Source organism: Zosterops lateralis (genome assembly GCF_965231275.1).
Source record: "Zosterops lateralis genome assembly, chromosome: 7".
Classification (NCBI taxonomy): domain Eukaryota; kingdom Metazoa; phylum Chordata; class Aves; order Passeriformes; family Zosteropidae; genus Zosterops; species Zosterops lateralis.
In genome coordinates this window covers 17,838,154-17,850,610 of record NC_139767.1, presented here as the reverse complement: position 1 = coordinate 17,850,610, position 12,457 = coordinate 17,838,154, and the positions used below count along the sequence as shown (strand labels likewise).

At 39.4% G+C, this 12,457-nt stretch overlaps 1 protein-coding gene across 2 annotated transcripts in view; it reads left to right on the top strand.

The window, feature by feature from the left end:
• The window catches only part of LOC310911435 (mitogen-activated protein kinase kinase kinase 20-like), a 65,941-nt gene that overhangs the window by 24,086 nt on the left and 29,398 nt on the right, over window positions 1–12,457 (top strand). For both annotated transcript variants that reach the window (XM_083864931.1, XM_083864932.1), the window contains exons 3-7: window positions 5,782–5,869; window positions 9,672–9,773; window positions 10,525–10,590; window positions 11,524–11,552; window positions 11,673–11,810. In XM_083864931.1, the coding sequence (XP_083721057.1) occupies window positions 5,782–5,869; window positions 9,672–9,773; window positions 10,525–10,590; window positions 11,524–11,552; window positions 11,673–11,810 (423 nt within the window). The remainder of the gene's footprint in view (window positions 1–5,781; window positions 5,870–9,671; window positions 9,774–10,524; window positions 10,591–11,523; window positions 11,553–11,672; window positions 11,811–12,457) is intronic.

The window sequence follows — 12,457 nt, the reverse complement described above, 5'->3', positions numbered from 1 at the left end:
CATAAAATTCTTGTTGTATTTTTTTCCTTAGAAAACTTTATGAGAACAGACAAATCAGTTGGCAAAGTCCTACATTTTTGTTTTGTATCTGCATAATTTTCTTTTCAGTGTTCAAAACTATAATAATTACTAAACATCCCTGCTATATAATTCTTGGTAATAATTTTATGTTTCTGAAATTCTCTAAGTATCCTTTCATTGCATATTGAGAAGATAATTTGTTAGCAATGACAGATGCTGACTGTCTTAGTATTTAATCTGTAAAATGACATTTGGGGCCTGTTCACCTAAGAACCCAGTATTATAAGAGGTGTCATCCTTTATTAGACGTCAGTAAATTCACAGGAAAGGATTCCTGAGACACTGAAAATGGACACAGACTGGCTAGATTTCTGAGCAGGAGTCTAGAAGTAAAGGTGCGGGATTTATATGTATTAGCATTTTGTATCTTTTTTGTGTGTGGTTGTCACTAATAGAATGATTTTACTAAAGCATCAGCTGGCCTCTTCCAGCTGCCCTTGTATTAGACTGTCAAACCCCCTGAGAGTAGCTAAGTTGCAACTCTCCCAAGAACATGACAAAGGTCAAAGCCTTTAAAATGCTACAAGATTTACAAAAAAAGTATTTTTTCCAAAGCTGCCTTAAGTTTGTCTAAATATCTCCTTAATAAACATGGCAAACAGTTCTCTGGAAAATTAAATAGCCAGACTTTTGCACAATGTAATAATAAATATTATAAGGCAATTAAGGAAGTTGTGTTAATCAGATTAAGTAGCTAACCACGTGTAACTCTGTAATTTTGCATGGAGTGAAGGTGCCACTTGCTGTGCGGTTAACTGATTTCCCAACAGGAGAGTTGGTTGGCTGCTGGCTGACGCAATGCTCTCACAGGGGGCTGCAGCAATTTCCTGTGTTAATCCTAAACCAGTGTGCTCAGGCCAGGGTGGAAAGACACTTTACTCTTTCCAGTCAGCTGTTCCAAATGCACCTGGAAGAAGAGGTGGTTGAGTTGCTTTGGGCTCAGTTTGTCTGGACCCATGCAAGAAAGTCTTTTGATACTGAAAACTGAACAGATGTTCTTTTACAGTTCCAGCTGTGTTGCTGGAACAGACTGCCCAAACCCTTGATCATTTCTCTTGACTACATTGTAAGTGTAAAGAGTTCCTAATATATTTCCAAGGAGAACCAGAGTAACTAAAATATGCTGAGTCGTTTGGTCTTTGCTAACTTTAACTGCCTTGGGATAGGGAGCTCTAACAGGAGCAGCTGCAGCTGCTATGAGTAGCTGGCAAGCAACAACACAGCTGTATGCAAAGTGCCTCCATCCACATCCTTGCTGTCTTTGCGGCTGCAATTAAAGATCTGACGATATGGCCTTGTCTGATTCCCAAGTAATGCCAGCTCAGCATCAGGTGGCCACTGCCCACATCTGCAGTCAGCACCGACCTCAGAGACCTCATCAGAGCTGGGCTGCACTTGCTGCCTTTGCTGCACTGGCACAAGGCAAAGCAAAACCAAGTGAGAGCTTGGGTCATCCTAGTGAGCTGAGGTTTGTGCTGCTCATAACCAGACCATGCTGTCCAGCCAGCTTGCTTTGTCCCCTCATCTGCTGCTAGCTGTGCTTAGAATCTGTGTTTGTGATTTGTGTCCAGCAATCATGGAACACAGACAAGATCTGGAGGAGGACGTTGTTTTTACCTGCAGAAACACCTGAAGATACGGTTGTGCATGCATGGTTGTTTGTACTACAAGGTTAAGAGCAATATTAGTGGGTCCACAAGCAGTTGTAGGGTGATGTCAGTCTTAGATGATGTAACTATCGTTTTCACCTATGTCAATAAGTAGAAATTAAACAGGCATAAAACCAAATTACATGTTAAACACTATGAGCCATACCATGGTTCACAGGACACAATTACACTGTTTGTACACTTAGGGATTACCTGAATTCCAAACTCTCATGCTGTAATTGTTTTATGAATTGGGTTTGATTTACAGTAAGCCAGTAAGTAAGAATTAAATTAAAAAGTTTTCATTGTCATTTGTTCTGACCATGGATTTTGTGATATGTGAATTATGTAAGCAGTGGATTAGGTTTGTTTAGAAATCTGAATCCCTTTGCCTTCAAGAAATGGTGCGCAGTCTGTAATCCCTTCAACAGGACTCAAGAGAGGGACATAATTTCATCCATACCTGTGATGTAAGTGCAATATGGACAATTCTGGCATAGTTTGATGGTCAGTAACAGGCTGTTATGAAGCTTATCATGGCACTAAGCATAATATTCAACTCTATTGCAGTTACCTTGTGTGTGTGTCGCTATCTTATGTCCAGGGAGTTTGTATTTATGTGTTTGGATGTCTCCTTCAGCTGAACTCCACTAGTTCTGCTTCAGTCCATCCTTTAAAAAAAACAAAATTCTGTCTTTCACACAAAAAACTAATGTAATGAAGTAGTTTACTTGTCATCACTATTTAGGAAGTAAATTGGTGCTCATTTAGCTTGCATAAGGTAGATAACAGTTTTGCTAAGGGAAGAGTGTCATGCTCAAGCCAGCAAGGGCTGACATCTTCAACAGCCTTTAGACAGACAGATGCATGACAGGATTTTCTTCCAAGCATTTAGGCATTTTGGATTAAAGTACAGTTTTGATGCTTAAAGGTGATTCTATATATCCTTGTTAGTGTCTAAGAGATCTTTGAAATACCAGTCTTTAACCACTACTTTGTAATTCGCTATCTGAAAGTAATTTTTATTGAAATACGGCACCTTCTTGTCAAAGATAGTACAAAAGCTTCAAAGATACAGACTGGCTTGCATCTGCTTCTTACTGTAAGGAAGAAGTGTCTTTAAATTGGCTAATAGAGTTCACAGCTGATATACAGCAACAGAAAAGAGCAAGACATGACAGGAATAGTCTAGCATCACTAGTGCTAACAACAGCAGAGTGATTAAAAGTGTTCAGAGAGGATTTCTTTGCGATATAATGATCCTTAGGAAAAGTTGGCAATCTTTTTACCCTACAATCATTCATTGTCATATCTGTGGTCAATTAGAAGATGCTTCTGTGGATATCTTAGATGGAAGCTTGTTTTGGGATCTGTTAAATCCCAGATTAAGAGTATGAATGTAGATGTGAAGGTGATGGTATTAACTGTGGTTGACCCAGCATTTTTTCATACTTATGTAATGTGATCCCAGTGTATATAATGTAAATAAGATAATCTTAAAAATATTTTTTTGCATTTCCAAATGATAAAAGCACTGTGTGTCAGTGTGTCTGTGGCAGTGAAGTAGTTGTCTTCTTGGCCTGATACTCATATTTTGATTGCAGTCCCTGTCCTGGTAGCACTGGGTGATTGGCCAGTCTGGGGTTTGCTGGAGTGCAGCCCCTCCTGTTGTTCTCTGACTCTGATGGGGTTTCACTGGATCCAGTGAAAATGTGTGAGATGGAGAACAGTCACTGGGTTCTGCACATAGTTGTGGTGGATAGGGAGCTATGGAACTTGGATTTGTTCATCATGGGGCATTTTTAATCATTCTCTGAAAAGATTCATCTAGTACTACTTTTATAGCCAGGACCTAAATGCAGCCAGGACCTAAATATATTGTGCTATGGGAAAATTAAATATGAGACCCATCAATTTAATTCTAATGACCTGTTGAAGTACTTGTGTTGTAAACACCACAGCAGATGGTGTGCTCATTGCTTTGAAGACATGGTGTGTTTTAAGTACTTTACAAGAAGATGGGTTTATTCCATTCCTCTGACCAAAGTGTTAATTAAAAGGTGATTTAGATTGTTTTTCTAACTGTTTGTGTTATTCCTGTCTCATATTAGAATATTTAGATGGGCAGTCAAGGGGAGTGGAGTCTCCTGGTAATCTGGTAGTAATGCTGGTAGGAATTAGAGAATTGAATGCCCAATTGAATATTTCCTAAGGAATATATAAATATAATTCAGAAGTGTCTGAGATGGAGTTTTGAATGACTCAGTGGTCACCTGCATCCTCCAGCCTAGGGAAGGAGGTTGGAGGTACAACTCATGCTTCTACTGCTTCAAGAGTCCCTTGTCTTGGGAGGATGGTGAGGCTGCTGTTGTAGGGCAGAGCTCCTTCTGTTGGCACATCCCTTGACTGGCTCTAGGAGTGTTGCTGTTTACCTGCAGGTGAATCTTCCCACATTTGCTAAGATAGCTGCCAATGAAATTATTTTGTGGCCTTGTAGATTCACTGAAAACAGGAAGGCTATAGGAGTTTTTATGCAGAAACCCATAGTACATCAGCTACTGCTATTCTAATAAATGTAGAGCTATAGCAAACCAGTATTTGTTTGGCCTGTGTTTTATAGGTGGTACCATGATACATGTGCTTAATTGTATGATTACAGGTAAAGGCATTAGATGACTCAAGTTTTTGCTGTTGTTGTTGCTTAAAGACTTTTTTGAGTAACTTCAACACAGTTTTGAAGACCTTTAGCTAATGCTTAGACGTTTACACATATTCAATTAAATCCTAACTATAGCTTTGAACTTGGGTTACATTAACTCTTCATGCTGCTTAGCTTGCTCAGCAAGAAAAACAATATTACTGTCAAGTGAGTAATCTTTTTTCACAATACCAGAAAATTAACTTTTAAAGTGTATGCTGTTTTCAGCAAATCATACTGCAAACTCACTCTCCTGCAAGTCCACAAAATAATTTAATTGGCAGTTATCTGAGAAAATGTGTGAAAACTCACCTGTGGATAAACAGCAACACTCCCACTGCAAGTCAAGGGATCTGTGAAAGGATCTGTCAGATACTTCTGATAAGTTCTGAGGAGTTTAATGTGATCTTGTTTTTGTAAGATGCTCTTGCCTGGTATAGAGTTATCATAATCTCGAAGTCTTAAAGTAAAGTATTACTGTGGAGAAAAATATAGAATAGTACATACCTATATTTGCATAATATGTATATTTGTGTAAAAACATGTGTCTAAAATCTGTTGAGTATTTGTTTTGATACACTGCAGAGGTGAACTGTTGAGATACTTTCCAGGAGATACTTGACCTTTTTTCTCAGAAACTACAGGGCGTATATGTCTTAATTTCTGTGGATACAGTCTCACTGTCTTGCAGTCTCTTGCTCAAACCCAGCAGCATTGTTCAAGTGGAATTTGAAGGTTTTGTATATTTATCCAGAATTGCCAAACATCTGTAGTCTGCTTTGAGGAGCAGTTTCAACTGCACTGCTGGGTATTTGGCAATCTCAAGCATGCTTGCTCTTTGTATTTAATCAGACTCCACAGCGCATGCCTGGAAATTCCACATTTCCAGTAAACATTGGCTGGAGCTCTGTGTGTGCATGGTGTGCTGTAACAGCCTGGAGCACTGGACTCGCTGAACTCATGGTACTTTGTGCATAAACACAAATTCTGGATAGGACTGCTGCTGCTCTGCCAAAGATCCCAGATCCTTCTTGGAATAAAGTTTTCCAGGATCTTCAGTTTTTCCGAAGACTTAACTTCCTACATCAGTGCCTTGGCCATGAAAGAATAGTCTGAAATTTGTTTTTCCCACCCCCCCAAACATACAAAGCATTTATCTGCCAAACTCTCTCACTAGGTTTTTAAATGCCAAGCATTTGTGAACAGTCTTTCCTAGATATTTGTGTGCTTATATATATATTTATATATATTGTATGCTCTATGTGTGTATACCCACTGGGGTGTGAAATAAGCTGTCATAGTAAATGACCCATTCCGAATTGTCTAACTTGTTTATTTCTTTGTTTTCAACAGGCAGAAATACTCAGTGTGCTCAGTCACAAAAACATCATTCAGTTCTATGGAGCTGTCATTGAACCTCCAAATTATGGCATAGTTACAGGTAAGGATTTTTGTCTGACCTTTTTCTTGACTCTGCAAAGCTACAGAGTTACAAGATTATCTCCAATATTACCCAATTACAGTGTTTTGTTAATTGTTCTGGTGTTCTTTAAATGTTAAGAGTGCTTGGCACCACCTGCCTCAGTGTAAGTGGGAGTGCTGGAAGTGGAAACCAGTCTGGGAGAATAGCTGGAGGCAGCATGGAGACAGGTGGGGCCTAGGGTGTTCTTAGTGCACAAATGCAGGACTCCTTTAAACTGCACTTTCGCTGTGTTCTCTTATCCTGTTTGGAGAATTGCCTTTCCTTTCTAATTGGTGTGTCACAGAAGTAGAGGTTTTCATGATATGAAGCTCTGGTGGGTTCTGTGAAGAGGGTGGGCTGGGTGTCTGCTCAAAGCAAAGCTGCCCCATGAGTTCTGTCTGCATTGAAAGTAGGAGAATTTGCATTTTGAGGTTCACAGTGGGAAGAGCTTGAAATACAGTCAAGGGTTTATAAGACATTGTAAGACACAGTCTAATACCAATTTGAGTCATTGCTGGTCAGGTTTTTATTGGTTCTTAGGTGACGGTCAGAAATTGTGAAAATTTATTTCTACCTGCCTCTTAGACTTCTAGTCATCACAGCAGATGGCAACGTAATCGGGTGGGAGTGTATCTGAAATGCAGCACGTTTCAGGGCATGGGGAGCTTTGCTTACTCCCGGAGTATCAGCCTACTGGAGGTCATGGTGTAGTAGCCAGCATTCCAGAGGTGCATGGGGTGACCACAGTCTGCACCACTCAGAAATGCACTGATGATGGCATACAGACAGGAACTTAAATTCCTTCTGGAAGTGATAAAATTAATAGAGAGCTAATAAATCAAGTCATGTACTTCTACTCTCCTTTTTAATATAAGTGTAAACCAGCAATCAGAGTAGCAAAGGAGAGGTGTAATCAATGACCTGGGAGGATGTCTGGATCAGAAGTCCTCAGTCTCACAAAAGGTCAGTGTTTGAAGGATGTATGACCTGCTTACCAGTCACAGGACAGGCAGCACCTAAAGTAATTCACTGTGCTATTGAGAATGGGGACTCTTTAACTGCCTGTGAGAAAGAGACTATGGTGTGTAGTTCAGTAGCTTTGTTCCACAGGGAATTCTGATCACACCTGGCTAAAGAGGAAGGAGGTTTGGGGATTTTTTAGCAAATCATGCTGATTCTCCATGCAACTTCTAAGGAGACTGGAGTCCTGTGGGTTGGATCGGAAGCAAGGCTCCATTTCCCCACGCCATTTTCAAATGAGAGAATGGCTACTGATAAAAGAAATGTTAATTACACTTCAAATGTCTTTTAGAGGGATTTTCACTTTGCGATCTTCTGGATGGCCCTCAGTGTTGCAGACAATCCTATGTTTAGTTAGAGATTCGTGTCTTGAGAGAGAAAATCCCAAACAAGAAGAAATCCTGAGAAATTAATATTTCTTCAGAGTGATGGAGATGAGAGCATTCAGCCAAGTATTGGCATGTACTGAGCATTAGCTGCATGTAATGTCTTATGTGGGATTGTTAGAGTTTTCTGAGAAGGGCTATAGCTGGAGTTAAAAAACCACGTTTTCCTGCAGGAATGTATGTCAGTGTTCCAGCTCATCCTGCCATCCAGTGAGCTGCTGTCATGGATCACGTCATTCTAGATATTACTGGCCATCTCTGTCAGCAGCAGTCTCAATATGTAGCTTTCAGATATGGCTTTTGGCTACAGCTGCCTCATCCCAAAAAGTTCTCAGAGCTCGTGCCCCCATTGCACAGAACCATATGTATGCCACAGCCCATCACAGGGTGGGTCCAGTAAGGCAATCAGAGCTTTTCTTTCTAAAGCAAATATTTCTTTTCCATTATTGACAAAACATTGTCCTTGCAATATATTTCCAAATCCACAAGCTCCTACTAAATATCTGTGGCATAATAAATATATAGAAGAAACACTAACAGTGGAGCTTTGTTGATTGAAGCTTACTTGCCTCTGTTCACACAAAGTGGCAAAAGGCTGGAGGAGCTGAGTTGTCCCTGACCCTGGTGGATCAAATTATGCATTGTAAAGGCATGCAAAGCATGCAGCCAACCTATTCCTGAAGAATCCATTTATAAGACAGATGATGACATCAAGGGTAAAAAAAGCTTCTGTTTTAATTGTGGAAATGTGCAGGTCAGCAGCTTACTCCTCTCTCGGTGACATCAGAAGCAACATGTCTGTCCTTTCAGTGAGAGGTTGTGCAGCAGTGAGAGCAGCTAACTTACCACTTGAGTGTTTACTTTCAAAGCACTTGCTATTTTCTCCGTCTTTCATTTAGTGCTGGAGTCTTCCCATCTGGCTTGCCATGTTCTAGGCTGCAGATTCAGTTTGGTCAAAGTTTCCTTCCTCATGCAGCAGTCTCCCAGTGTTTTTGATTTCCTTGGTTAGGAACAATGGAAATTGTTGTATGCATTTATCCTATCATGTATCAATCATTGATTAATATTATTATTAAAAAAATTCAGGCACATTTGGTGTAGTCTTAAAGGTAATTATTTTGTGGCTGCTTTGAAATGATATGAAGACTTTGAGACTCTTCTAGATAGGTTCTAAATTCTGCCTGAGAAGCACATTGAATAGCCTTGGGAGAGAGGGACAAAAGGCTTAAGTTGCTCCTTGTATCCCCCTGGTCTTTGGGCTATTTGGGCTGCACTGGGTGGCATCTGCCTGCAAACAGATAAAAGAAAATGTATCAGCTGCCTCATCTTATGAACCTCACGTAGTGTTTTTGGTGAAACATGAATGAATTCTAAAGAAGATAAAACTTACTTAATAAATACTGAGTAGAAGAGCTACAGCCTTTAAATTGCTATAGATGACCTGCAGCTCAAGAAAATCTGTCCTGCTTATCTCAGGGTTAGAATTCTAGTTTCATCCTTCTGTTTTTTATAAACAAATTATTTGATCTGCTGTTCTGTTTCTCCATGGGGAAATAGGAAACTTTCTACTTGCAAACCCTTTCTTTGTAACAGAACATTATATATTTACCATGTGGCTTTGATTTAAAAAAAAAATAAAATTAAAAATTATATTTTGTTATGAAACATCATTTATACGCATTACTGCTTACCAGTGGGGAGTATCCTCTGATTTTGGAAACAATAAGATGAATCTGATACCACCAAACTCATCTATTAACTGTTCTTCTAATCAAGACTGACAAATTCACTGTTTAAAAAAGTAAGAATTTTAGGTTATATGAAAGTGGTACTGTAGAGATTTGAGTTGTCTCCAGTTTCACACCTAAATGTGTGTATGCTTAACTAGCTTGTTATTCCTGCTTTAAGCCCCACAACTGACAGTCAGACTGGATTCCATCTGCCACACTTACAAATACCAGTGGGCCCCAAATGCCCTTGTTTATACTCACAGAATCCTACTGTGGGATTCTGTAGGTATAGTTACGGGAAATTGAAAAAAAAATATCTACTTGTCCTGCGAAAGGAGCATGCAGAACATATTACTTTGGAATTTGAACTGCTTTACCTGATCTTTCTAATGCCTTTTAATTTTAATGCCTATTTTTCTGTATGGTTACACTCTTTTGTTTGTTTTTTTTTCATTTTTTGTTAGTAGTAGGTTATGTCTGCATAAACTCTCCTACTACAGTAGTACTAATATTAGGCTGTTGACCCCAAATTCTTTGTCATTAAGCCAAGGTTGACTGCTTTCTGGAACTGGCAGAGTTTCTGTTACGTCTTTCAAGTTAGGTGCAATGTTTTTAAATGTCTTGTTTGTTGCTGTTTTTTAACAGAGTATGCTTCTGCTGGCTCACTGTTTGATTACATTAATAGTAACAAAAGTGAAGAGATGGATATGGATCATATCATGACCTGGGCCACTGACATAGCTAAAGGTAAGCGAGGAGAGTGGTGTATACTGCCCTACACAGCCAGCAAATGTACAGCTTTCCTTAGAAAGTCAGGAAGGTCTTCCTAGTCTTCCTTATTCAGATGGTACTAAAACCAATCAAACATATATAAATAAAAAAAGCAAAACCCATTCACTGTTCTTCTTAACATGTTCCTTGTTTGTTATGAATCCAAAATATTCTGGAGCAAAAATGGCTTCTATGAGCCAGTTCTGGTGTGCCCTTAAATCCCAAGAGGATAATTTTGCTGATGTAGAGTAATTATGAGGTAAAGTGCATAATTGCCCTTTCATTTGATTTGATTTGGGGCATTTAAGGAAGCTGAGGGCTCATTCTCAGCAAATATACTAAAATTCTTCATATAATAATGTAGAACAAGCTGTTCCATCCTTTGTGTTCTCTGTGACTGACCACACAAAAATTAGTGTAAACTAAAGAAAAAAAAAGTAAATTTGTATCTGGCTTAATTGTGTAGACACCTCCTTAACTATATAGTTAGAGCAAATAACTACATATAATATTAAAAACCATTAGCATATCCATACAGATGCTCTGAGAGATATGTGAGCTTTGCTTAGTGCTTTTTACTCAAGGGAGATTATGGGAAGCTTTGCTATGGCACACAGGTATGGCAACTCATCATGAGTACAACTAGTGGGAACCAGGAATCATGACTGCAGATATGTGATGGCCCTGCTCAGCCTGTCTAACTAGATTGTTCCTTTGTTTTGTGTAGGAATGCACTATTTACACATGGAAGCTCCAGTCAAAGTTATCCACAGGGACCTGAAGTCCAGGAATGGTAAAGTAGCAAAACACTGGAAAGCTCTGTTTCACTGTTATGTGTTAATGTGGTATTTAAATCTGTTCCTGAGCTTTGTGAACAAGCAGAACTAACTAATGCCTTGGTTGTCATCAAAGCTGCACTTGTTGAGGCACAGAAAAGCCTGTTCCCTCCTCCCCATCCTGAGCCTGTCTGAAGCTCATTACAGACCTAGCATCATCTGGAGCACTGTGGAGGGCTCTTTCAACTTGTGTCTTGCTGGCCATGATTGGCCATGGAAGCTGATGAAGCTTTCAGATGCTGCCTGGGCACTCCTCACTTTTTCCTATTTGGAAAGGTTGAGTACCAGGAAGGGCTGGCAGGCACCAGACACAATAGACTCAATAAGGCCTATTATTTCTTATCAGAAAATCTTGTCTTTACTGTGGCCTTTTTTGAGGTTTGATAGATATTCAGGCTTTTGAGTGATACATATTCAGCGTGGAGTCTGTACTTAGCAGTAGACAGTAGTTTCTGAAATTTGCTAAACATTGCCTTTTAGATGAAACTTCTACTAGTAGTGGTGGGATAGGAGAGGCACAGATTTTAATAATGCACACAGGGAGATAATAGTGAAGAAATATGTAGGTCTCACCTCGGTTGTAGTTTTTCTCCTTTTATTAATGACTCTTCCAGAGTTAAACCTAAGTGTGCTGGTAGAGAATGAAGGTCATCTGTGTTGCTGTCTTTTAACTCAGTAAGGCCTGAAAGGTTTTGCATTTCTTCAGAGGCTTGCAGGTATTCAGCAGATGTTCTATCAGCTTCTCAAAGAAACCAGGATAGGTGTGCACGTTCAGATGCTGGCTCACCATAGGGTCATTTGTCCTATTGAAAAATGAAGGATTTTGCTGTAAAAATGTATTAGGCTTGCTTTTAGCATTCTTGTAACCTTTTGTTTTTTTTCATTTTCAGTTGTTATAGCTGCTGATGGTGTGTTAAAGGTATGAGCACTTTAATTATTTGTAGAAAGATGCTGCTTCTTGACCAGATTTTCCATGTTTGATGAATGAGGTTGATACTCTCAATACCAGTTTAATTTTTTGGGGTTTTTTTTTTTACAGATCTGTGATTTTGGTGCCTCAAGATTCCATTCCCATACGACACACATGTCACTAGTGGGCACTTTCCCATGGATGGCCCCAGAAGTTATTCAAAGTCTTCCAGTGTCTGAGACATGTGACACATACTCGTATGGAGTGGTGAGTGCCTCATCTCACTGTGTGTTGTGGCAGAATTCGCGTGGTGCAAGAGCAACAAAAACCACCGCACTTCCTTTTAAGACTGAGCCATAATTTATAATTATATGCTTGAAAATTATAGGAAGAACATACTATCTTGCATGTTTAGTTACATCTGATTAGATTAGCAGCATGCCATGTTTTGTTACAATTACTCAGCGTATGTCCAAAGGCTTTCAGGAGCTATTGAACAACCTGCATCCTGAATCTCTGCTTGTGAGTTTTTTTGTGGAACCAAGGAGAAAAAGTTTGTCTTGTAATAGGGGTGTAACAGGATGAAATCATTAGCATTCCACTTTTCTCAAAATAGAGTGTCACTGATTTTTATTAAAAAGCAGCTGCTCTATGCTCAATTGTTTAAAGAACACTGCTATCATTATCTGTGAGAATAGACCTCATCTGAAAATATAGAAGCCCAGTATTGCTTTGCTGAAGGCTGAGGGATCAGTTAAAGTTCATAAGAATGTCAGGTTTTCAGATTCAGTAATGTGAATTACTTTACTCTGTCCACAGTTAAACTCTAATTTAGTTTTGCTCTGCAATCTGAAGTAGGCTAGAAATAGCCATACTGGCTAGTTGTGTGCCTAACCCCATAGCCTTTCTCTGGC